The sequence below is a fragment of the Melanerpes formicivorus genome, unplaced genomic scaffold (assembly GCF_026170545.1).
Source record: "Melanerpes formicivorus ecotype bairdi unplaced genomic scaffold, bMelFor1.0.p_v2 SCAF_3, whole genome shotgun sequence".
In the NCBI taxonomy this organism is placed as follows: domain Eukaryota; kingdom Metazoa; phylum Chordata; class Aves; order Piciformes; family Picidae; genus Melanerpes; species Melanerpes formicivorus.
Genome location: NW_027142355.1, coordinates 3,214,533 through 3,242,201, shown reverse-complemented (window position 1 = coordinate 3,242,201; position 27,669 = coordinate 3,214,533). Strand labels below are relative to the sequence as shown.

The 27,669-nt window shown below is 41.8% G+C and overlaps 1 protein-coding gene across 2 annotated transcripts in view; it reads right to left on the bottom strand.

Moving 5' to 3' along the window:
* The window catches only part of KCND2 (potassium voltage-gated channel subfamily D member 2), a 345,592-nt gene that overhangs the window by 19,418 nt on the left and 298,505 nt on the right, over positions 1-27,669 (bottom strand). For both annotated transcript variants that reach the window (XM_068165028.1, XM_068165037.1), the window contains exon 3: positions 547-709. In XM_068165028.1, coding sequence (XP_068021129.1) covers positions 547-709 — 163 coding nt within the window. The remainder of the gene's footprint in view (positions 1-546; positions 710-27,669) is intronic.

Sequence of the window (27,669 nt, the reverse complement as noted above, 5' to 3'; positions counted from 1 at the left end):
AGCTGAGGAGGCAAGTTCCCCAATAATAAGATTCCCCAGAGACTGAATCTGAAAATTAAACACATGGATTAGTGAAGCAGGCTGTTAGGACAGACATTAGAATCATTATTATGGGGGTGGGGGGGTTTGGTTGTTTGGTTTTCTCATCAGAAGACTGGTGGAAAGAATGCCTGCTTGAAAAACCCAGAAAAATCCTTAGTGGGTGGGACTGCAGATACTGCCTGAAAAATACTAGAGCTAGTCTAGCAACTAGGATGAATTACCTAATAATAGATCTGTAAATTTTGACAGAAAAGGTCAATGGACCATTTTGTGGTTTATTGGTTGTTGTTTTGTTGTTGTTGTTGTTTGTTTTGTGGTGTTGGTTTTTTCCCCTCACTAAAAATAGCAACAGTATTTGCATCTGGGACACAGGCTAGGCATGTAGCACATAGATACAGTAGCTCTCTTCCTAAGAGACCAAACCTACTTTGAGGATGCACAGCATATAAAAAGTCATATTCATCTGTTGTTGAATAGCAAAAGGAGCAAAAATTAGGAGCTCACCTTTTGTGCCCTGCGCTTGTCTGCTCGCTGATTCTGGTGGTAGATACGGCTGAAGTTGGAGACAATTACCGGAACTGGCAGAGCGATGACTAAGACCCCACTCAGGGAGCATATTGAACCAAAAATCTTGCCAGCTATTGTCTTCGGCACCATGTCACCATACCTGCGTTCAAGAAAACAAAACATTTAGCAGAGGCAAAAACCTCCTTTAAGTATTGAATTTCAGGATGTATTAATTGCACAATGCATTTTACTTCTCTTGCAATTCACAGTTGCTGCATATAAATAATACTTTGTAAGTCTGTGCATACATATAGAGCTTGCTCAGTGCTCTGCATTCATAATGTTAATTTCAAGCTGCTGTTGGGTATCCTGTGGACATCTATGTTGTGCTTGCTCTAGAACCTCTCTTTGTATTGCAATGGAGAGAGAGTGACCTTGCTATGAACATTTTATATATATATATATATGTATGAAATTAAGTCCTTACCCCATTGCTTGTTGGAAGAACTCACCATTTTTCATTGTCAATATCCTAGGGAGACCACTTGGTAAGCTAGATGTCAAACTGAATAATCTTTTGTCTCACTGAGCTGATATAGTACTTCCATTTAGGAGGGTAGCGCATTTTGGGACAGGTTGCCCAGGAGATCATGGACTTTCTATCTTTGGAAATTTTCAATATTTGGCTAAAGAAAAGCATGGCTGATTTAAGCTATTGTTGATGGGCTGCCTTCGAGTGGGAAACTGGACTAGCTGACCTTCAGAGGTCCTTTCTGTAACGTAGACAAAAGCAAACATGACCTAAGCAAACAACCAAACAAATTCTAGCTGCAAAGCCTGGCACTGCTCAGAATTACTAGGCTGCCACCTTTCTTTGTGATGCTGGATATTGTTTTATCCAGCAAGTAAGAACATAATACTGCTGAAGTATGTGGAGGAACTTGAGTGACAGCTTATTAAGAAATACCAGCTCTTTGGCCTCTCTAGACTGCCACATTCCATAGAGAAGTATGTAATTACATACTGCAGAGGTGAATAAAGAGACAAATCCCCTTCTAGTACTATTCTGGTTTTAACCTTACTGGATTTTAAGTTATTATTAAACTTTGATTGCAGCAAGCAAGTTTAGTATGCTTACGAGGAGATAGACAGCACATTACCCTATTGCAAAGAATTTATAAACTTTTAACATAACAAAAACCAAGAAACAAAAATCTAGAAAGGAAAACATTTGGAAAAAAATGCTTTTGAGAAAACACAACCTGCCTGGAAAAATAACAGAGAATATGAGGGGAGACTTCAAGTCACATGGACCAAATTGTGCACATAATCATGAGAAAGAAGGGAAAAAAAGATGAAGATCTCAGGTGATGGAGAATCTATATAGGCTTAGGGAATACCTTTCATCAATGAGAACTCAGCATATGTCAAAAGGAGATTATGTATCAGCTTGTAGGCTAAGATGAATGTTTGCATTTTGTACAATGAGAGGAAGGTGGTTAATGTAAATATCCAAATAAGCTGTTGTCCAGGCAAATGCAATATACATGATCAAGTCTTAGATTATTGCCCAAATAGTGTATAAAATAAATGTTTAGTTGTTTTACAAAGTATGTTCAAGGGTAAAATATTCCTAGGAAATGATACATTAATATTTCTACCAATAACCCCTTCCTGCACCTGTTCAGAATTTGAATGCTATTAGTTTCTGATTTTTTGACATGCAGGGCCAGATAAAAATAGTTAATGTAATAGAATCCATGTTCTAAATTATTTATATAGCTGGTGTTAATTGCAAGATATATAAACCTGGAAAAATTCTAGATAAAGAGTCACGTTGTCCTTCACATCAACATTTACACCTTACAACACAGGAACTTTTGGTGCTTATCTTCCTAAAGCCAAAGCTGACTATCAGCTGTCAGGAGTGATGCATGCCCAGCTGTTTTTTTTGGCCAGGGGTAAACGGCCATTCAAGGTCCTTTTGACAAATGGGATCCTGAGCACATTAGTAACCCCAGGTTTTTCTCAGGTGGAGTGGTGAGATGAGTGGTGGGCCTGGAGCCAGGCTGGAGTGCTTTAGGGGGAGAATAGAATAGAATAGAATAGAATAGAATAGAATAGAATAGAATAGAATAGAATAGAATAGAATAGAATAGACCAGACCAGGTTGGAAGAGACCTTTGAGATGATCACGTCCAACCCATCATCCCACACCACCTAATCAACTAAACCATGGCACCAAGCACCCCATCAGGTCTCCTCCTAAACACCTCCAGTGATGGCAACTCCACCACCTCTCTGGGCAGCACATTCCAATGGGCAATCACTCTCTCTATGATGAATTTATTCCTAACATCCAGCCTAAACCTCCCCTGCTGCAGCTTGAGACTATGTCCTCTTGTTCTGTCAGAGGTTGCCTGGAAGAAGAGACCAGCCCTCACCTGTCTACAACCTCCCTTCAGGTAGTTGTAGAGAGCAATAAGGTCTCCCCTGAGCCTCCTCTTCTCCAGGCTAAGCAACCACAGCTCCCTCAGCCTCTACTCCAAACCCCTCACCAGCTTGGTTGCCCTTCTTTGGACATGTACCAGCAAGTCAACATCCTTCCTAAATTGAGGGGCCAGAACTGGACACAGGACTCAAGGTGTGGCCTAACCAGAAATCACAGGATCAAATCACTGATAATCATTGACAGTTTACTGTATTAGTTGCTGTTTTACTTTATCCTTCTAGATAACAATCTAAGTATTTTCTTAAACTGGATCAAAGCACATCAACAGAAGGCTATTTAAAAGGCAATATATATTTACACGCACCTGACAAATCTAGATCTTGAAATGCCAAATATACACACGCTGAGTATTACTGGAACAGATCCATTAAATTAGATTCCAAACCCCATATTTAGATGCCTGTCACTTGAAATGCTAAATTGCTGAACCTTAATAAGCTCTCATTGTCACTGATGGCCACTCTGGACAGAAGGCATTGCTTGCTCTGAGTAATATGAAGTTGATGCCGCGTGCTGCACTTTGGCCACAACAACCCCATGCAGTGCTACAGGCTGGGGACAGAGTGGCTGGAGAGCAGACAAACAGAAAGGCACCTGGGGGTGCTGATTGACAGCCAGCTGAACACGAGCCAGCAGTGTGCCCAGGTGGCCAAGAAGGCCAATGGCATCCTGGCCTGTATCAAGAATAGTGTGGCCAGCAGGAGCAGGGAAGTCATTGTGCCCCTGTACTCAGCACTGATTAGGCCACACCTTCACTCCTGGGTCCAGTTCTTGGCCCCTCAGTTTAAGAAGGATATTGAGACTCTTGAATGTGTCCAGAGAAGGGCAACGAGGCTGGGGAGAGTAGAGGGAGCTGGGATTGTTTAGCCTGGAGAAGCGGAGGCTCAGGGGAGACCTATTGCTATCTACAACTACCTGAAGGGAGGTTGTACCCAGGAAGGCGTTGGTCTCTTCTCCCAGGTGACCAGTATGAGAACAAGAGGACACAGTCTCAAGCTGTGCCAGGGGAATTTTAGGCTGGAGGTGAGGAGAAAGTTCTTCACAGAGAGAGTTGTTAGCCACTGGAATGTGCTGCCCAGGGAGGTGGTGGAGTCACCATCCCTGGAGGTGTTCAAGCAGGGATTGGACGTGGTACTTGGTGCCATGGTTTAGTAGTCATGAGGTCTGTGGTGACAGGTTGGATTTGATGGTCTTTGAGGTCTCTTCCAACCTTGGTGATTCTGTGATTCTGTAATATAGCTCATTCTGTTGATCATGTGACACTACAATTAGGCAAATCAAGTGCAGACTGGCACTCTAGGCCTGGTGATAGGAACCTTTCAGTGTTTATGTGTACCCACTGAGATATGGAGGTGCTTTTTCACAGTGTTTCACTGTTAGAGAGCGAAATTAAAAATTAAAAGAGGACTGTTTGATACATGCAAGTATCTTGCAATGTTTTTCTTAGCCTCTGGGCAAAATGACAGGTAGCTGCACATACTGCTTACTTTAATATAACTTCCTCCTGATTATTTTTCTGTTTCACCTTGAGGAAGTTGCACTAGGGTGACATGTTTCCAAATGCAGTATTATTTATCCATCGTTTAGTGCTAACAATATCTTTCACATCATTCATAACTCTTGCATAATTAGTTTTTCTGCTGTTGCTAAACACTGTGTTGGAGATGTTTAAATAAAATTATGTTCAGAAACAAACAATTACTTTCAAGAAATAAGCCTTCCTGCACAGGAATGAAAAACATATTTGCTCACTTTTGTGACAAAATGCATTTTTTACCAGATATACCCTGGTTAGCCTTGCTCTCCTTGGGGAGAGTGACACAGAATTTAGTCTAGTCTAGGCATGACCAGAATGGTTAATGAAGGTCTTCCCGCTGGATTAGACATTACCTTTAGTTATACCTCATATATCACTGAATGCCACCGATGGAAGTGGATGACATAGAACAACGGGGAAATTTCTTCCTTTACCCCACCTGCAGTTGCTTTATTCTTTGGGAAGCTTAAGTTAAAAAAGAGTGTAACTCCATTTTCAGATGGCACAGTAGCTGTGGTGCTTGTGCTTCACAGTGAAAAAAAAAATTACACTTGCTCTCTAAACCAAATTCTAAACCCTGCAGAAAATCTGATCTCTTCCGTCATGGAAAGAACAAATATGGAATCTCATTAAGCAATTTTCACAGAGTCACTTTTCAATAGGGAACTATTTTGAGGTTTTTTCCCTAGTGCCACTTTGCTTGTCTCACTGCTTTTCAGACAGTAGCTGCAAGCATACTACCCTTTATGGGCTTTTTTTTTCCCTTTGTTGCTGTCTTTTTATAGCTTTGTGTGTAGTCTGTTCCACATATGTCTATTATTATGGACATAGCTTAAGTTGGTCTTTAGACATTTATTGTCTGTACTGACAATCTAATTTTGTAATGTCAGTTGTGTCATCCCGATATTGTACGCTCTGGATGAGTGAAGAAAAAGACATGTTGTACTGATCCCTGTTATCAGTCAGGTGCATTCTACTTCATTAGCCAAAGAGGGAAGGGAGAAGGCTATGACAAACTAGGTGTGTCAATCAAATCACAAGTCAGAAACAACGTGATCATACTGATGCCTAGGTTTCACTAGATGTAGTCCAGACAGGTCAGATGTGTGCTATTGCTTGTAGTCTGTGGACATCTGTTCACTAAGTGACATCATATAGGGATGGGTGGATTAAAAGGCATGTGTATTTGTCCCAGTTGTGTTCAACACGTGACCGGCCACTTTTTCATAGGTGACTCCTTACTGCAAGGAAAGAGATTTTGCAAATACTGGGTCATTCAGAGTACTGATCTGAGTAACAAGGGGGTGATTTACTGCTTTGAGTGACAGGTTTAGGGGCACAAAAGGCAGCTTAAATCACACACAAAAGGCTGAGCTGTCGTAGTAGTTCAGGACACTGAATGTATTCAGGTTTACAAACGCCCAATTTGTAATCTAAGTGTTGTCACTTCATATCTTACCCATGGACATCCACCTGACAAAGTGACACTGCTCTTCTAATTGATGAGTAGAGTATAACTGATGTAGTATGCCCATAATTCAAGAGATCTCAGGCAACAGAAGCTGTATTTGTGGCATCATCAGCTATTTATCTTATTCCTGAATCTAATGAAGACTGTTATTTGATGGACTGTTACCTCAGATGGAATATTCCTAAAGTCAAAGATCTGGTTTATAATTGAAAGGAGTCATACATTATGGTTATTTTTATTGTATATAAGCAGAGAAGGTATTTTCCTTAATAATCTTAATAAATGAGAGCTACAATGCCTCTTACTTAAATTGTTTAGAATTTTTTGGTTTGAATTGTTTTGGTTTTGTGTTTTTGGTTTGAATTGTTTTGATTTGTTTCTTTGTGGCTTTTTCCCCCCCAATTAATAAATATGTTTCAGAAGATAAAATAAGTAATCACAGACATTGTAATTTTTTTTGCTTTTTGGGGTCTGTGACCAATCAAAAATTCATATTTGGGATAGATTACAGCCCCCCAAATGAACTTTACACCAAAAATCTGAAACTGTAGGATGTATATAGTAGGAACGAATCTTGGATGTGCATCAAGAATACTGTGGCCAGCAGGAGCAGGGAAGTCATTGTGCCCCTGTACTCAGCACTGGTTAGGCCACACCTTGAGTCCTGTGTCCAGTTCTGGGCCGCTCAGTTTAGGAAAGAGGTTGAGTTGCTGGAACGAGTCCAGAGAAGGGCAATGAGGCTGGGGAGAGGCCTTGAGCATAAGCCCTACGAGGAGATGCTGAGGGAGCTGGGGTTGTTTAGCTTGGAGAAAAAGGGGCTCAGGGGAGACCTTATTGCTCTCTACAACTACCTGAAGGGAGGTTGTAGCCAGGTGGGGGTTGGTCTCTTCTCCCAGGTAATCAGCACCAGAACAAGAGGACACAGTCTCAAGCTGTGCCAGGGGAGGTTTAGGGTCGAGGTGAGGAGAAAGTTCTTCACAGAGAGAGTTGTTAGCTATTGGAATGAGCTGCCCAGGGAGGTGGTGGAGTCACCATCCCTGGAGGTGTTCAAGAGGGGATTGGACATGGCACGTGGTGCCACGGTCTAGTAGGCATGAGGTCTGTGGTGACAGGTTGGACTTGATGATCTTTGAGGTCTTTTCCAACCTTGTGAATTCTATGATTCTATGATTTTTACAGAGATTAAATAATTTAGGCTGATACTGACAGATACAATGACAGGGAAAAAAAATTGTATGTTAAGAATCTTTGCTGCAATAATTTTATTCTGACACTAGAGGGCATAAACGACATTAAAATAAATGCAAATGCAGAAACGTTTTAAAATGCATGTTACAAATACATGCATTCTCTTCCACCTCCTTCAAATTCATTTTATATTCTTTAAAGAAAGAAAATTACTACACTGATTGAAAACTGTTGTCTGCTCTCCTCTTATTTTTTTGAAAAAGAAGCCTAGCAATATTTTTGTTTTCAAACATGTAAAACATATCAGCAAATGATGGAGTTGTGAACTGAATGAAAAATTAGGATTAATTCGGTAATATTTATGTTTGTGACCAAAGAACAGTGAAAACAGTAGGAAATCATTGTAGAAACACTTTTTCTTTTGCCTTTTTTTATTATTTTGTTTGATGTGTGGGAGAAAAATTGCATTTCCCATTGGATTTAGCATCTCATCCAGGCAGAGTTCAAGCTTTTTTGCACTGCAGCTGATTAACAGAATGGTGCCTTGCTTTTCTGGGACAATGTCTATGCTCCCATCCATCTTCTCAGCTTCTTGCTTGCTCTGGTCAGGCCGGGTGCTTTGCCCACCCGGGTAGGATGATAATGCAGCTACCTTCTTGATTCCTGTCTCAGCTAATGGCTGTTTCCTTTTCTCTGGGAGCTGCAGGCAGAGCCCCAGAGGCTGCTCTGGTGAGATTATCCAGATGCGTTTAGGCAGCCAGCCACCCAACCAGCCATACACTTATGTGCTGGCATATGGGAGAAGGCAAGGAAAGCAATTCCAAGCCTCTCCAACACTTAACAATAACCATGATGAATCTGTAGCCTTACCTAGGTCTTAAAATAGCCTAATAATTGTTGAACAGTACTTTCTAATAACACATAATATTGCTGTTCATGTGAGATGTGGAACATTATATAGATTATTCCAAATTTTATTCCAGCCTAGGGAGATTTTGCATGGAATTGCAAATAATCTTCCTGACTGCTTTTACTGCTGTGAAGGGCCTGCATTATCCCTCTCTTCTGCTCAGTAGTGATGGACATGGTTCCCTCTGGGGTCCACCAATGTTCCTCCAAGCACTGGCCAGAATGATTGTACATAAGCAATGGAAAACTCATCTGCTGCTCAAGAGTGGCAGTGCTCCGCAGGCTTTTCAGCATGCAGTGCAAGAGAGTCAAGATACGCCTCTGCACCTGGCTGAGTCAGCAGTTATTGAAATACAAAATTTCTAAGTAAATTTAGGGATTTTTAAAGTTTAGTTTCATTTTGTTTTAATGTACAACGATGTTTTAACCCAAGAAGCCTACCTTTGTAAAGGTGAGCTTTAGTACTTAGAGGTCAATAAAATGAACTTGTCCGTGGAAAAGCTGAATAAAAACCCAAATAAACATTCCCAGCTTCCTGCATTCAAGACAAAGATACAGATAAACAAATCATAGAATCGTAGAATCAATAAGGTTGGAAAAGACCTCAGAGATCATCAAGTCCAACCTGTCACCACAGACCTCATGACTACTAGACCATGGCACCAAGTGCCACATCCAATCCCCTCTTGAACACCTCCAGGGATGGTGACTCCACCACCTCCCTGGGCAGCCCATTCCAATGGCTAACAACTCTCTCAGTGAAGAACTTTCTCCTCACCTCGAGTCTAAACTTCTCCTGTCGCAGCTTGAGACTGTGTCCTCTTGTTGTGGTGCTGGTTGCCTGGGAGAAGAGACCAAACCCTTCCTGTCCACAACCACCCTTCAGGTGGTTCAGTTTTAATTTACCATAAAATATTGAATCCAAACATCTAAAAAAATGTGGGTAGGTGGGGTTTTTTTGTTATCTCTCTCTCACTCCACCGGCAAAGCTAATATCCTGATTGCTCCTGAGCTACTGCAAAGCACCACGGAAGTATGGTGTCTGGTTCATGTTGGATGTGGGCTATTTAAACTGCCAGAGCTACAAGCTCAGCTCAGTCCTTACAGCTGCATCACAGGCACACAAAACATACTGCTGAGGTGGTGTCTTAGTTTGTGGTTTTTTTTTTCCCCACCAGATTTCAGAGGCAAAAATAAGCATGTCTGTTTCTAGGAAAAAGAGAATATTTCTGAATGGATCAGACACTTTTTATGAATAAGAAAAGCAACACAGCAGAGAAAATGCTCCTGCTGTAAAACATTGCAAGATGTCTTTTATTATCTAAATCATGGTGGTTGTCACGGTGCACTGGCCATCATCCACACTTGTCGATGAAAATGGGCCTTTTTTAGAGTCTGGAGCCAAAGGGAGCTTTGAAAAACCTTTTGCATTGCAGCAGGCTTCTGTGGCAAGTGCAGGTGCCCTCACCCTGCGTGGACACTGCCAGCGCCTGAGGCCTCTGCTGCTGAAAGGCAGCACTAAGACTGACAGTCACTGCTGAGGGTCTCTCTGCACTGCAGACAGCAGGCATTGGCTTGTGCTTTCAAATCTATTTTTGGCTTTCTAAAAAAAATAATTATATGATGTCATAGCCCATTATGGAGTACCTCAGAATTGAGGCTTCTAGCAATAGCCTCTGTGATGGAGATGTTTATCTGGTGAGAAATCTGCCATGTATTTCATGGGATGTTATGTGTAACACAATACCCAGGTGGACTACCACACACTCCAGAAAGGAGGAGTGACTGATTGGTTAAGCACTGCCTTTATAGTGTAATGGGTTTGTGAATAAGCTGATCTCAATTAACTCCTTTTGCTATAAGGCCAGCTCTAGCACTAAGGAGATAGGCTGCAAGGCAGAAAATATCAGTTAAGCACTTTAACTTTGAGATCAGTTAGAAAAGACCATCAGTGAAGAATAGAAACTAACCATTTTGAGAACAGAAAAAGAAGTGCTATGCATAAAGCAATATTAGAGAAATGTCAAATTATATCTGACAATTGCAAAATGGTGTCCTTGTCTAAGGAGGGTGCTGTAAATTGTAATAAAACTGTTCCCTAGAGCTTCCAAGCTGCTTGATAACAAAATGCTGGCAAGTTGACATTAATTAGTCATTTATTTCAACATTGCATTCAAACCCAGAGAGTTTAAATTGCTACTGGTAATAAGTTTAAGTGGAATTTCTAAAGAAGCATTTCAACTGTGTGGCCTTAAGGATTCAACCTGTACATTTACAATTAGAAAAGTACCAAAATTGCTGTTTAGGAACTAATTTTATTTTGAAAGGGGATTGGACATGGCACTTGGTGCCATGGTTTAGTAGTCATGAGGTCTTGGGTGACAGGTTGGACTTGATGATCTTTGAGGTCTTTTCCAACCTTGTTGATTCTATGATTCTATGAAAAACACTCTTTGTGAATGCAAAATGATCAAGGGCTTGATTTGGAGGAAGGAGGCCACAGTCAGTAAAGATGTCTTTATTTCCTAAAATTGTCTTTTGACCTAAAATACTCTATCTAATTAACATAGAATGAATTTATTACTTTGTTGTATGACATCAAGAATTCAAGTCTTTGAAAGACCATTGTAATTAATGCTTGGCTGGATTCATAAGATGATGCAAATGATTAGAGGAAGAATACACTTAGCCTCTGTCACTGAGATACTTTGCATTTGTTGGGGCCTGATGCAGATATTCTGGTTTTCCATTCTATTTTATATGAAGCCCTAAGTAACTCAAACCAAAACAAGACAATCTGATCTTTTCTCCTGTAATTCTGACATGATTCCCTAAGAGAAAATGTTCTAGGGGCTTTACTCCTACAAATCAATGATTTGTATTACTTACTTAGTCAGGATCTAGTTTTTCGATAGTTCTTCATAGAATCATAGAATCAATAAGGTTGGAAAAGACCTGAAAGATCATCAAGTCCAACCTATCACCCTACACCTCATGTCCAATCCTCTCTTGAACACCTCCAGGGATAGTTACTCCACCACCTCCCTGGGCAGCACATTCCAATGGCTAACAACTCTCTCTGTGAAGAAGCCTAAACTTCCCCTGGTGCAGCTTGAGACTGTGTCCTCTTGTTGTGGTGCTGGTTGCCTGGGAGAAGAGACCAACCCCCTCCTGGCTACAACCACCTTTCGGTAGTTGTAGAAAGCAATAAGGTCTCCCCTGATCTTCCTCTTCTCCAGGCTAAACAATCCCAGCTCCCTCAGCCTCTCCTCATAGGGCTTATGCTCAAGGCCTCTCCCCAGCCTCATTGCCCTTCTCTGGACACGTTCAAGAGTCTCAATGTCCTTCTTAAATTGAAGGGCCCAGAACTGGAGACAGGACTCAAGGTGTGGCCCAACCAGTGCTGAGTACAGGGGACTTCCCTGCTCCTGCTGGCCACACCACTCCTGATACAGGCCAGGATGCTAGGATGCCTTTTGTCATGGCACATGCCCCCTCATAAGCACATGTATAGAAGGGACTGAACAGCTATTTCAAGGCTTAGAAATGAACAAAAGAATACCAGTAATAGGTCAGACCAACTCTTCACCTACCCTAATGTTCAGTTTCCCAAATTTAACCTGAAGCAAACTTAGAGGGGAAAAAAAATAGGCTAAATAATTTTGTCCCCTTAAATTCATGCACATACTGGGCATTCACAACACTTTTTTATTTAGTGTCCTCATGACTCTTTTTGCTGTGGTTTCTTGCTTTATATGATGCCCCCAACTAGGTCTTTGTATTCAAAAAAGCAGCCAGTGTGTGATCTGTAGTCATCCTCCTCCTGTTACTTGTGTTTTCATAGCTTTCTATTATCTATTTTCATTACATTATCGATTTTCTAGCCTAACAAGTCCTACTCTGATTATACAGAATTTGCTCCCTATATTTGATCATACCTTCTTCCCTTTACTGAATCTTCTCAACTTCCTTTATACCATTTATCAAGAAAACAAAACGAGAACTGCACACAATAATCAAAGAAGAGGTATGGATGAGCTCAGAATAGCTTATTTTTTCTGGTGCCAACTTTGACAGTGATCCATTATTATTCATAATGGTAATACATAATTTCTCACCCTTGTTATTTCTCTGTCCAAATCTGTATTGATGGGACCTGGTATAATTTGCCATAGTTGCCACATCATTGACGGAGGAAAAGGAGCTATTAGGCTACTGGCACAGCATGCCTCAAGCTGCACCAGGGGAAGTTTAGGCTTGAGGTGAGGAGAAAGTTCTTCACAGAAAGAGTAACTGGCCTTTGGGATGTGCTGCCCAGGGAGGTGGTGGAGTCACCACCTCTGGAGATGTTCAAAAAAGGACTGGATGTGGCACTTGAAGCCATGGTTTAGTTGTCATGAGGTATTAGGTAATAGGTTGAACCTGATGATCTCTGAGGTCTTTTCCAACCTGGTTGATTCTACGATTCCATGACATAATCCTTACAAAATAAGCATTGAAATGTCATAGCTCACCCAGCATCTGTGTTAACCAATGACGGAAAATGCACTTCTAGATTTGTAACAAAGTTTAGGTTAAAAAATGCACTTTTCCCCCATTTTGGTCTTATGAATAGGAGTTTTTCACGGGTTTGTTCATTGTTTTGTTTTGTTTTATTTTTTCCCTTTGCTCTTACAAAAGTCCCTAAAAATAAATATTTTATATATTATTGTGAAATAGGACCCAAGGTATAAGCACACCAATCCCAAACACTCAGCATTTAAAATAAATTGATACAAATACAATAGAGCATAAAGCATTTCCAGCAGTTCAGAGATGTTCATTTGAAGTAACAGGAATATCAGGGTATAAAAATCCTCAAACGTACCACCATATCTAGCTAACAGGAGGCTCAGGGGAGACCTTATGGCTCTCTACAACTACTTTAAGGGAGGTTGTAGACAGGTGGAGGTTGGCCTCTTCTCTGAGGCAACCAGCACCAGAGCAAGAGGACACAACCTCAAGCTCTGCCAGGGGAGGTTTAGGCTGGAGGTTAGGAGAAAGTTCTACACAGAGAGAGTGATTGCCCATTGGAATGCGCTGCCCAGGGAGGTGGTGGAGTCACCATCATTGGAGGTGTTCAGGAGGAGACTTTATGGGGTGCTTGGTTGCATGGTTTAGTTGATTAGGTGGGTTGGATAATAGGTTGGACACAATGATCTTGAAGGTCTCTTCCAACCTGCTCTATTCTATTCTATTCTATTCTATTCTATTCTATTCTATTCTTCACATTAAAGATTAGAGGTATATTACTACCTCTTCAGAGGAGAATCTAACCATAATGCCTAGCAGAAACTGAGTAACAAGCAAGGTGGTAAACAAGAGCAGTGTGAGATTTATCAACTATGCCGGGTTTGAGTGCAAAGTGAGTCCAGCTGCAGGCTCCATTGAATCTCAGCAGGATGGACTAGGCTTTGCCACATCCTTCCTGGGACACAACTCCAAAGGCAGCAGCTAAATCACAGCATCACTCAGTTTAGAAAAGACCCTTGTAACATCAAGTCCAGCCACTAACTCTGCTCTATAGAGCTCACCCCTAAACCATATCCCTAAGCACTACATCTAAATGACCTTTAAACACATTCAGGGTTTGTTGCTCAACCACCTCCCTGGGCAGCCCATTCCAAGCTTGTGACCACTCTTTCTGTGAAACTTCTTTTTCCTAACATCCAGCCTATACTTACCCTGTTGCAGTTTGATGCCATTCCCTCTTGTTCTGTCACTAATAAATAATACCCATCTCTAGCTGGCCTTGGATCATGGATGCTCTCTGTTACCACAGACACCTTAGGACCACATGAAAGATGATAAACTAACACATTCTTTACTCTAGGAACACACTGGTTAGTAAAACTTTTCAGCATGATGACTAAAACTGTGACTGAGCTGTGGAGAACAGATATCAGTGTACACTCCATTGCACCTTCCTGAAGCTCAGGGGTATGTTTTGATGTGCTACCTTGCTTCAGTGGAGGAGAGAATTATTCTCCTTTTAGCAGTGTGAATACATACACTCTGGGCCCAGTGTTCATCCCAGAAATATTGCTGAAAATTTTAAGTAATTCATCTCCTACAGATTTTCTTTTACTTGCAATGCTTGTGCAAAATAAAAGCTAAGTCCAAACAAAGCGCTGATCTGCCAATACATTCCTAAATGTCTCTTGACTATATAATTGCCCTCAGGTCAAACTGCTCCAAGTATAAATCACACTAACACTAGAAAAGCACTGTGTAAGTTTGCAAGGACAGACATGCCTGTTTTATGAGAGCTACCGGGCACAGCACTGAGATCAGTGAACTGATTTCGCTTGGGAATCAAATCCAGCTGCTCCCATGTTCAAGTAAAACTCTGACAGACAAAGGTTTTAGTCACTGCTGCTCAGCACTCCAATGGGCAGATCAAGATCTATAGATTCCCAGCAAATTCAAAACTTATTGCTCTGTTTTGTTTTGTTTTGTTTAGTAAAGTATTAAACAAAGTCCCCAGTCTGCAGTGGAGGTTTGTCTTTGCCTTTTGGCATAGGATTCAAGTTAAAAATACTCTTGTTTTACATCTGCATATTTAGTCCTAGTAGATAACACAGGAATTTAGTACAGTGAAATACTGATAGTAACAATATTTCAAAAGTATCCTTGAAATAATACACAGATATATCCTTATCTTTTAAAATAATCAGGTATCCTTATCCTCCCAACTTTCTCTTTGTTACTTGTTTTACTTCAAATATTTACACCTTGTTTGAAAATCATAGAATCATAGAATCAAAAAGGTTGGAAAAGACCTCAAAGGTCATCAAGTCAACCTGTCACCACAGACCTTGTGACTACTAAACCATGTCACCAAGTGCCACATCCAATCCCCTCTTGAACACCTTCAGGGACAGTGACTCCACACCTCCCTGGGCAGCACATTCCAATGGCTAACAACTCTCTGTGAAGAACTTTCTCTTCACCTGGAGCCTAAACTTCCCCTGGCGCAGCGTGAGACTGTGTCCTCTTGTTCTGGTGCTGGTTGCCTGGGAGAAGAGACCAACCCCCTCCTGGCTACAACCACCCTTCAGGTAGTTGTAGAGAGCAATAAGGTCTCCCCTGAGCCTCCTCTTCTCCAGGCTAAACAATCCCAGCTCCCTCAGCCTCTCCTCCTAGGGCTTGTGCTCAAGGCCTCTCCCCAACTTCGTTGCCCTTCTCTGGACATGTTCAAGAGTCCAAATGTCCTTCTTAAACTGAGGGGCCCAGAAGTGGACACAGTAACAGGCTATTGCATCTCATTTAGTACTGGTCTGCTAGGCCAAGCTAACTTTCTGCTCGCCAACACAACTGCCAGTGAACTGGTGTAATTTTTACATTCCTTCAGGCAAAGTTGAAAGAAACACAAAATAGCTTGTGTCAGTGTGACACTGTTACTGGTCTAATTCACTTGGGATTTCTGCCAAGTACTGAATACTTTAGTAATTTTTTCTCTAATGCTAACTCTGAATCTGTTAAACCACAAGTAAAAACTACTGTATCTATTTTTGTACAAGCACACACACCTTTACACACTATACACACATACACACACTTAGATAAGACTAAGAACATTCCACTTAAGGCAATAATAATTCCTTTTTTACAATTTTTTGTGCACTAGAAGATTTACTGCAGACCAGGGTCTTAGTGTCCCTTCTTAGCTAGTAGCCAAGAGAGTAATTTTTCTGAGAATATCTACTCCAAATCCAGCTCTTTCCTCCTTCATGACATTTTTCTTGCATTTTTACTTAGACTATATTTGAGAAAACTCCACAGTGGAAGTTACTAGCTGCAACAGACTATTTACAGTTCTGGGTGGGGTTTTTTGTTTTGTTTTGTTGTGTTGGTGGTGGTTTTTCCCTCTTTGGTCTAATTGTCTTTTTTTCTTCTCTCCCAGTTTGCAGAGATATCTGGGCTTGCTCTGGCAAGTCCAGGAAAAATGAAAGAATTCATGTACTTTAAGTAGAACAAAACAAAAGCCTCTTTTGAGTGCACTCAGAACTGCTCACAACTTAAGTTTTCCATCAGTGCTAAATCACCCCAAACCTTGAGAGAAGGAGGGCATGCTGTAGCATTCAATCCTCTTAGAGTTCCCTGACAGAGTAATTAGTTACCACTGAACATAGTTGGATCCCATTTCTTGCAAAGAAACCAAAAGCTTCTGTGAGCTGCTCTGCCCTTGACAGCTTAACTCTCACCCTCCCAGCTGCCAAGCACTGCATCTGCAAGCTGTAGAAGCTTGGCATTACATAGTTTTTATAATTTAAAAGGGTAATTATTATACATAAGAAGTATTGGAGAAATTATTAGGACACAAAAGTCCTGTCATCATCAGATTGTGTGTGGACTTCAAATGCTTAACCACATTGGCTTTGAGTCTTGACATGACTAAATGGGTAATTGTGGATATGGAATGGTAGCAGCATGTTACAAAGAGTAGAAATGGGTTTACCCTCTTCTGCCAGTTTTCATACTGCATTTTGTAATGTGACCTTTTGTGTGCTAGTAATTGGACTCAAGTCACCAATGAATCTCTAAACATTAGGGAACTGCAATGACACAGTAATGACTTTCTGTCACTACTAACCTAATTTCTATTTGGACTCATGTTCCACAATTGAGAGGTTTTCTGTATCACAGTATCACAGTATCACCAAGGTTGGAAAAGACCTCAAAGATCATTGAGTCCAACCTGTCACCACAGACCTCATGACTAGACCATGGCACCAAGTGCAACGTCCAATCTCCTCTTGAACACCTCCAGGGATGGTGACTCCACCACCTCCCTGGGCAGCACATTCCAATGACAAATGACTCTCTCAGTGAAGAACTTCCTCCTCACCTCGAGTCTAAACTTCCCCTGGTGCAGCTTGAGACTGTGTCCTCTTGTTCTGGTGCTGGTTGCTAGAGAGAAGAGACCAACCCCTTCCTGGCTACAATGACCTTTCAGGTAGTTGTAGAGAGCAATGAGGTCTCCCCTGAGCCTCTGCTTCTCCAGGCTAAACAATCCCAGCTCCCTCAGCCTCTCCTCATAGGGCTTGTGCTCAAGGCCTCTCACCAGCCTTGTTGCCCTTCTCTGTCTTACTACCAATCTTTCTGGTCATCCAGGCTTAAAGCTTTGTAGTGCTTACCACTACCATTCTTCTTACAAGTAGTAAAGAAATTAATTTTCCATGTGTTTTCTCCATAAAACAAATGAACACACAAAACCCAAACCACCAACTCCCCAAAAACCTCTCCCTCTATGTTATACACTACAGTTAAAAAATTTATGCCAAGGCCTTTAAAAAAATCTAGCTTTGTAAACATAACTGATAATTCTTGAATTGTCTCATGGAAGCCACAAGGATGGAGCTTCTAGACCACGACACATTCTTAGGAAGAAGTTCTACACAGAGAGAGTGATTGGCCATTGGAATGGGCTGCCTGGGGAGGTGGTGGAGTCACCGTCATTGGAGGTGTTCAGGAGGAGACTTGATAGGGTGCTTGGTTGCGTGGTTTAGTTGATTAGGTGGGTTGGATAATAGGTTGGACATGATGATTTGGAAGGTCTCTTCCAACCTGGTCTATTCTATTCTATTCTATTCTATTCTATTCTATTCTAGTCTAGTCTAGTCTAGTCTAGTCTAGTCTAGTCTAGTCTAATCTAGTCTAGTCTAGTCTTTTTATCATGTTTGAAAATGCAAAGTTTGTTCCAGAGCTCATTAAAAATTTAGGAGTTTTCTGGAAATTTTACCAGATGCCTAATGGTAAAAGCATGGATTTTGGAAGGTTGTTTGAGACATCTCTGTCCAGATAGATGTGACTATAGATAAGCCACATTTGTACTCAAGAAATCATGCTATAGGAAATGATGGAAAGGGCTTTTCTCAGTTCCCGACGGTGTTTAATAAATCTTACATATTCAGCAATCCAAGCCTGAAATTTGGCACTGTGGACAATCAAACCATAGCTCTGAGGAAGTCTGTAAATTTCTTAACCAACACTGAGTAAAGCTTTTGGAGACTAGAGATTTCATGGAGGGTAAAATCCTTCATGCAGGAAATCTTTTTGATCACAGGTCTTCATCAACTGGTTTGCACAAAACACTGAGGATGGAGTTTAAAGTGAACGACTGCACCTGCTTCCCTGTCTTTCGGAAGAAAAACCCTTACCCTAGCTCCTCTTTTCTGTAGGTTTTGAAGGACAAATGGCTCAAGATGTATTCCTGGAGGATGTAGCTCTCCTTTTAGCATGGATCTGGATTCTCTGAAGTAACAGGAATTCAGTAATACAGCATTACTTTGTTGTTGTGTTTGTTTGGTTTTTTCCCCCATCCAATTGTCTTACCCTGACATTCCCCAGAGGACAGACTCCATTTTTAGGTGTCTAATTCTCCTGTCGTTTGGCAAAGCCTATGTGCAAATCATTATGCCTAATAGTTAGATCCTGCAGTGCTCAGAGTTGTGACATGAGACTTCCTGAATCATTAATATGGTTCTTTCCCTTTCCAGAGGTTGTGTGTCATGCTCAGAGAAATGCTGTGGTATGTAAGACACAGGCATGGAAACATTGTGAAAATTGCCTTTTCAGTAATGATTTCTGTGCTCCAAGTAAGAGCCCCTTTCTGCTTCTCCATTGAGTACTGAATTCCCCAAACCAGTGATTTCTGGACATTTTGAAGCACACACCAGCTTTCTTTGGACCACTGCAAACCTTTAGAATCACATTGTTAATTGAAAACACTATAAAGGCAGTGTACTGCAAATCATTTATCTTGGCCCTGCAGCCTGTGTTTTTTGATTGCTTGGTGTAAAAAGAAAACTAAGCAAGCAAAGCTCCTTCTGACCAGCACTCTTAACCATAGCTGAAAGATTATTTCCTAAGCCACTCCCTCCAGCTTGACCTCAGGTCCACAACAGCATCAACGAATAATCTAAGAGTGTCTACCTCTCCCCGCTTCAAACATACTACATGCAATGTATCCACCTTTCTGTTTGTAAAAATCACTCAGGAACACTAACCTGTATCTGACAACTTTTCTGCTTAATTCTGCCTATGCCATTCACTGAAAATTTTGCCCTTGGATTTTAAATGTCTATGCAATCTTTCGAGTCCAACTGTGTTTCTTTTATCTCTACAACAACAGACACAACTTAATGAGGACTGCCAAACCCTCTCCTTTTTATGCATTTTCAATTAGTTTTGCTTCTCACTGAGCATAAATCTCTGTTTCAAGACCTTTATATAGGAAGTCTTCTGTCCTTTTCTGATGTCAGGTTTGTTATTTTCAGTGCTGCACACTGATTTCTTTCCTTCCCCCTCCCCCCCCCCTTGACATTTTTGTTATAGGAACTTTCTTGTTTCTGCTGGTATTATAACTGCACAGCTTTGAGGAAGTAACAGGCATCCTGGAAGAAAAGTCAGTGCTGCAAGCCTGATGCAGAAAGATCATATAAAATCAGAGCCCTGCTTCTCACTGAAATGGATTGAAGCTGCCTGGCAATTGCCCCCTGGGTCTTCATTGAATGTCCTCACTGATTTTCAGCTTGCTACAAAAGTTGTGTGTCTAGAGAATGGGTGAAGAAATGATGTAATGTCCTTAAACTGTTACAGGATAAGAGGTAGAGGCATGACAGGTATGGCTGCACATCCGTGCTGTGGACATTTGGATGTTGTGCTATGTTGCACACGGTTACTTCTCTTTCGGGAGATGGGAGTTGGTGTCTCGTAGTTGTAAGCATTCTTAAACTGTCTTTAAGCCCAGAAATTTAACACACTGGCTCACTGCAGTCTGGAAATCACAGATGTTAATTGTTCTTTCAAGACCATTTTTTTTCAAAAGTAATGTTTTCAAGTGAAGCATGGCTTCTGATGAGGACCAGATTCTGGCCTCTCCACTTGAAACAACAGCCTCACTTACTTCAGCAGGGCAGATATTTTATGAATATCTGCTTAAAGCTATGAATATCTGATGTTCGTGATCTGGCTCTTAACCTGTATCTTAGAATAGAATAGAATAGGATAGAATAGAATAAACCAGGTTGGAAGAGACCTTCAAGATCATCGCGTCCAACCTATCACCCAACACCACCTAATCAACTAACCCATGTAACCAAGCACCCTCTCAAGTCTCCTCCTGAACACCTCCAGTGACAGCGACTCCACCACCTCCCCGGGCAGTCCATTCCAATGGGCAATCACTCTCTCTGTGTAAAACTTCCTCCTGACCTCCAGCCTGAACTTCCTCTGGCGCAGCCTGAGACTGTGTCCTCTTGTTCTGGTGCTGGCTGCCTGGGAGAAGAGACCAACCTCTGCCTGTTTACAACCCCCCTTCAGGTAGTTGTAGAGAGCAATAAGGTCACCCCTGAGTCTCCTCCTCTCCAGGCTAAGCAGCCCCAGCTCCCTCAGTCTCTCCTCAGAGGGCTTGTGTTCCAAGCCCCTCACTAACTTCGTTGCCCTTCTCTGGACTCGTTCCAGCAAGTCAACATCATTCCTAAACTGAGGGGCCCAGAACTGGACACAGGACTCGAGGTGTGGCCTAACCAGTGCAGTGTACAGGGGCAGAATGACCTCCCTGCTCCTGCTGGCCACACTGTTCTTAATGCAGGCCAGGATGCCATTGGCCCTCCTGGCCACTTGGGCACACTGCAGGCTCATGTTCATCCTACCATCAACCAGCACCCCCAGGTCCCTCTCTGCCTGGCTGCTCTCCAGCCACTCTGACCCCAGCCTGTAGCACTGCATGGGGTTGTTGTAGCCAATGTGCAGATCTTGTTGCAGAGGAGACCCCACAAATTGCGGTGTCAGTACTGTTTCTTGGGATGATACAGCACATTATGTAATGAGGTAATTTGCATAATTGCCATTAATTTATCTGCTGTGAGAGACCTCCCTGGTTTAGAATAATTCCTTTTCAGAATATGCTCTGGTCCCTTGCAGCTTGCTTAATTCCAGTTTGTACCACACCAGAGGTTCTCCTCGATGCTGTCCCTGCTTCACCTTACATCCACAGCTGCAGCAACCTTCTTATGGGAAGAGACTGCTTAGAGCCAGCTGAGAGGAAGGGGGAGGAGGTAGGCAGGTCATGGACCTACTCCATTACCACAGCCAAAGTGCCACAGGAGAAAACATTCTCATCTTTTTAATTTCCATGTTTCCCTTCTAGCACTACAAAAACTGAACAAATAATAGTTTTGACAGAGTAGAAATATCTCAAGAATCTGAAACTGAATAACCATGTGGTCTTATTTCTGTGGTTCCTGTCATATTTGCTGGCTTTTCCTCTGGCACATTTTAGGTCATCCTTCACTGTGCTGGTGAACTTAGACTTTGAGATCTCAGCATTGCTGATTGATCAGTTTCGGGTGTTAGACAGCTAAAAAGTCAATTTTTATTGCTTTCAAAGTAGGTAAAATTTTGGCTGTAAATATTAGGAACATTTTCCTGGTTTTGCCCAAGACTGTACAACTACAAGTATGTAATAGTTCATGCCAGATAGCAATTCAAGCCTCTCTACAGGCCTTTCTTTCTTTAATGCGCTCATCAGTATTAACCACTAAATGCATTTGCCTTAGGAGCTAGAATATCTTTACTTTCTATTACCAACAGTATGGCCTTAATCAGAAGGCATGCAGGTATATCACTGGCCTGTTCATCTTCATAAGGAGTGGGAAAGAATGGAGTGAAAATCCACAGAATGTCAACTCTCACAAGAGAGAAAATAAAAGACCAAATTAATGGAAGCTTCTTAGGGAATAAAGCAGCAATTCCTGTCTGTGGCAATAATCAGAACACAGCTGAGCAGGTTTGCTTGTTTGTTTTTCCCCTTCTGATTCTGTATTACTCCACTTTGCTCTTCCCCTCCTCTCCCTAGCCTAAAAATGCTCCATCTGTCTGGTAATCTCTGACCTTCTCAGTCATAAGAACTGCTGTCCATTCCCATAACCTTAAATTTCAATTTGTAGGTTCATGACCTAAAGGCTTTGGGATCCTGCCTTCATATAAATCTGTATGTCACTGTATGAATAACATGAGGATAACCTTACAGACAGTGAAGAACAAAGTGTATTAGGGAAGAGAAGAAAGTAAAGACATTTCCATGGATGTGGTACCTCAGGAATTATTTCAAACATGTCAGTGAGGGCAGTCATGTGTGGTCCTCCTGCTTGGTGATTCTGTGAAGGTTAGGTGAGGGATTGCATTGGTCACCTTTTCCAGAGATTTATCAGCTTTATTTCAATGCTCTGCTGGCAGAGGCCCCAGACAAGGGCTGGATTTCATCCTATCAGCTCAGAAGAGACACGCAACTCAGTGGCTTTACCTCCACGTTGTTTGCTGCTTTGTGCTACTGGCACCTCACAGGGAAAGGGGTGCTGCTTCTGCTCTGAGAGGATGGTCTGTGGCCCTCAGTGGACAACACAGACCATATTTTAGGGTGTGGTTGCTAGTGACTGGAAGCCAGTGACTCAGTTCATCTGCATCCATTCTGCCCCTTTGACATAATAATTATACAACTATTACAAATGAGTGGTCAAGCAAAACCAGCTAATGTGGTTAGTTTTCCTGAGCTACAGCTCATCAGACTGTAGGAATGAAACAGTGGTGCCAAATTCCTGCTAGTGCAAGTGGTTGCTGCACCATGAAGACTAAGCCCTAAAGAGTGCTGCAGAAACACTAAAGACAATCAAAACTTCATGACAGTCCAAGTAATTGATGCATTTTAGTTTGTAGCTAAGGGATTGAGCAGATTTACTTAATCTTTAAACCCCCCCACTTTCAGTAGTTTGTAAACCTATATAATGTGTTATCTGAAAAATAAATCAGAATGTGACGTATAACAACAAGTATAATAAATGCTCTTGTTCTTCCAAAAATATTTTGGACATGTCAGATGTAATTACATTGATACTTATTTTATTCTATTCCCATAAAAGGGAGGAATTTGTGGAGGTCATGTACTGCATTATATCTAGTTTTTTTTACTCAGCTGAGCTGTTATGCAAGAAATGCATTAGGGCTACAGGGTAACTCTTGCCAAAGGGTGAGTGGTACTGTAGGAAAAAACCAGCCAAACAAACAAAAGGAACACTTAACAGTGGAGACTTCATTAAAATACTTCTGTGTTCCTTTTACAAGCAAATAATTATGATTTGTCGTAGTAAAAATCCTGCTGTTACACAGTTATGGATTCTGGGTTTGGTGTCCTAGTCTCTAAAGGTCTCAGAGTGACAGTCACAGAAGACTAACACAATCTGGTTTGTTCTTATGAGAAATGCCCATTCCAGATCCTATCTGCAGCATTTCAGGAGGGCAAGAGCAGCTTAAGAAGAAAGAAAGAGGTATTTTCACAGCTGAAGCCAATGCAAATGCAATGTATGTGCCCTTATGTACCATCTGATCTTATTCATTGAATTAGCAAGAGCAGGATTAAATCCATAATACTCTTTTGGCAGAGGTGGATTAGGGTTAAAACTACTGATAACAACTTGTTTTCTTCAAAAACAATCTGCACATGAGTTTTGAGGATTTAAAGGCATAAAAACCCAACAAAAAATGTCTATAAGCTCTATGAGAAACTACTTTTGAGTTGAAATTTATTAGGAGGATAATTCCGTAATGACCAATAATTATAAGCCTGTGTAATGAGTATTTTTTAACCTTTGGAGACACAGTCTCCTTTGAGTTCTAACATAAAATATGTCTTTTATGACACAGAATTTTGTGTGACAGAGAATCTAGTATAGGGCTTTCTTAGTGAAGACAGTTTTCCAAGTACTGAAGCAAAATGTTTGCTGTGACATGGCACTACCTGCACACTGTGAACTAAATTCTAACCTCCCTTAAATCAATGATTCCCCACTGGAATCAATGGACCAGTATCACAGAAGAAGGGTTTGTGAATTTAAGTCTAAAAGTCAACTTCTGTCTCTGGGATTATTTCAAATAAAAGCAAATTATCCTTAGTGCTGAGGATTTGTTACTGTTGCAATGCTAGTAATATGGACACAGAGCATAAGCAGCATTTATCTTCCTGTGGCAGTTTAGGCTGGGTGCCTCCTGCTCCTGCTATATAAATTACACCTCTGGTGTCCAGAGGGTCCAACCCAGTATGATGCACACAGGAAACAGCCTATTTCTACCCATAAATCCTGCACCCTATAAATCCATCTTCAAAGTCATTCTCTTCCTCTTTCTTCCCTCCCTGCTCCCGTGGGAGATGCTCCCTATTGGGTAACAGTGGGAGTATCTCAAGGCCTCTTAAGCCTGTCTAAGCCTAATGCCAGGAGGAGAAGCAGGGGGCAGTCTCAGACTTGGCCAGCCTGAGACTAACTCAGGGGTTGGGGGGGGGTGGGGGGGAAGAAAGAACCCTGGGGGTTTTGCATATACCTTCAGGTGGGGAGAAGGGAAGGGTTGGGAGGCCTTTGGGTGTGCTGTAAGGGACTCTACACTTTGGGATTCTTTGCCACTATGCTTTGTAGTTTCTGTAAAACACTAATTGATTTCCATTTAAACTTTCCATCATTTTCCAATCCATTTGTGTGAGTGTCATTCTTTTTCCCCTTTCAGGTGCAACAGAGGATCTGTCTGGCCTCAAACCAGGACACCCCCAATAACCTTAGCAGACCTTATAGAGACAGAAGATGCAGCTGAAATGAAGAAACCCCCGAGTAAGAATTAAGGTAAACATTGTTGCTGATATAATTTTTGAGAATGTTGGTTTGCAATGAGAATGCTACTTTCTGTTGTAACGTAGTGGGTTGAAAATTCCCCCCCAACATTAACAGTGGACATGACATATGGGTGCATAGACCTTCACCTGGATTCACCTCACCTCCCTTTGGAAAGCTATCTGAGCAATCTGAATCAGAGAGCTCTCAATTCTCAATGCACAGTTGAGTCATTCCCAAAGACTTCAGAGTGACTTCTTTCTCATCTTTATTTGAAAGCCTAGGTTAACTCAAATGCTTTAACTATGAGGAGCTGAAAATATAGAAGGGATAAATCTTGGCCCATACAATTATGTTCTCAGCAGCAGTGTTCAAGCGGCTCAGAGGCTGATCTTGGTGCATTTTAGAAGTTTCTCAGACTCTCCTTCCATTTGTAGAAATTGAAAATGCTTCTTCTCAAAAGAGCAGTAAATATTCCTGGAAATAAAACCCTGTCTTGTTTTTCCTGACATGACATGAAGAGAATACATTAGTTGTTCTTTTTTTCTCCTTATCTGACCACATTTACCTCTCTGTGCATGTGTACTCAAACATGTTAAGTGCAAGTTATTAATCACCTTTGGCCAAACTTCCAGGGAGTCTAAACATTTTATTTTACTTTTAATTAAAAAGTCTGATACTTGTGCTTGGAGCGTCTAGTGCCTGGAGTTAGAAATGATACTTCTGACTTTGTTTGTGGTTTACAGTGGAGGCTGGCAGGTAATTTCTAGTCTAAAGGTGTTTTACTTCTTTTTATTGCAATTTTTATATTACTCTGCCTTAAGCAATGGAATATATACTTCAATATTTCGTGTACTTTGTCTGTTAAGATACACATGCTCTTCTCCCTTTCCTTTTCATTTTATGTGCTCATACATTTTTATGATTGTACTCTAAAGAACTGTCTGTAAATCAGATCAAGCTCAAGTTTTATATTAATATCTGCTAAATATTATAGAGAAACTGTTGAAACCTATTTAACACACTAGACTGGAAAGTCTTTATTGTGAGGTATCTTACTGGGCATTTCATAGGTCTCTGATCTCCACTAGCCTGAATAAACAACTACAATCCACACAGAGTAGCTAAATGCAGGACTGGATTGCTTACTGAGGCAGAAAAAATAATAATGTTTCTGCAAGCTGATCACACAGAATCACAGAATCACCAAGGTTGGAAGAGACCTCAAAGATCATCAAGTCCAACCAGGCACCACAGCTTCCTGACCAAACCACGGCACCAAGTGCCATGTCCAATCCCCTCTTGAACACCTCCAGGGACGGTGACTCCACCACCTCCCTGGGAAGCACATTCCAATGGCTAATGACTCTCTCTATGAAGAATTTTCTTCTCGCCTCGAGTCTAAACTTCCCGTGGCGCATCTTGAGACTGTGTCCTCTTGTTCTGGTGCTGGTTGCTTGAGATAAGAGACCAACTCCCTCCTGGCTACAACCACCCTTCAGGTAATTGTAGAGAGCAATAAGGTCACCCCTGAGCCTCCTCTTCTCCAGGCTAAACAATCCCAGCTCCCTCAGCCTCTCCTCATAGGGCTTGTGCCCCAAACTCCTCCCCAGCTTTGTTGCCCTTCTCTGGACACGTTCTGCAACTCATCATCCTTCCTAAACTAAGGGGCTCAGAACTGGACACAGGACTCAAGGTGTGGCCTAACCAGTGCCGAGTACAGGGGCACAATGACTTCCCTGCTCCTGCTGGCCACATTGGCCATTGGCCTTCTTGGCCACCTGGGCACATTGCTGGCTCATGTTTAGGCAGCTGTCAATCAGCACCCCCAGGTCACTTTCTGTTTGGCAGCTCTCCAGCCACTCTGAGCCCACCCTGTAGCACTGCCTGGGGTTGTAGTGGCCAAAGTGCAGCACCCGGCACTTGGATTTGTTGAATGCCATCATGTTGGACTCTGCCCATCTGTCCAGTCGGTCGAGGTTCCTCTGCAGAGCCCTTCTGCCCTCTAACAGATCAACACCTGCTCCCAACTTGGTGTCATCTGCAAATTTGCTGATGACTGACTCAATCCTCTCATCCAGATCATCAATGAAGATATTAAAGAGGATGGGGCCCAGCACTGATCCCTGGGGCACACCACTAGTGACTGGCCGCCAGCTGGATGTGGCACCATTCACCACCGCTCTCTGGGAAAATGATGTTAGCAAAGTCAACAGAAAATCATACACATCAGTAACTTGGTTTCTGGAGACTGAAGTACTTTTTTCTCTTTCCTTCACTTGCCCAAATCATATTTTAAAGAGAATAAAATATAAGTCACTACCTCACTTAAAGGTGCAGCCTGTAAGCTCATCAGTGCTCAGCTCAAATGATTTCCTCCAGCAAACAATACTTTAGTGAAAAGCAATACCTCTTCTTAAGCTGTTTGAACAATTACCCTAGGCTGCAAATGAGATTTCTTCCCTGTTGTCAGATGCTAGTTTCTGTAACTGCTACTTGTTTTACAGAAAGGGCCCACAGCCAGACTTGGAGAAAACTATATATCAGCTGAAAGACACCAAATGAGGTTCCTGGAATTCTGGCACATGCAGGGTTTGCAAAACAGAACTCTGCAGAATGTGAGGTGGCAAGTTCCATTAGTTTGTGTTTCCCTTGGATCCAGGCACATTGCTAATCCACCTTCAGTCTAGCAGATCCAGGAAAAATTGTCACCAGAAAATAATACAAAATACCATAATAGAGAGAAAGCATGAGATAAGATGGTGGACAGAGTGCTATTTCAGCCTACACGAGTGGCTTGCTGTGT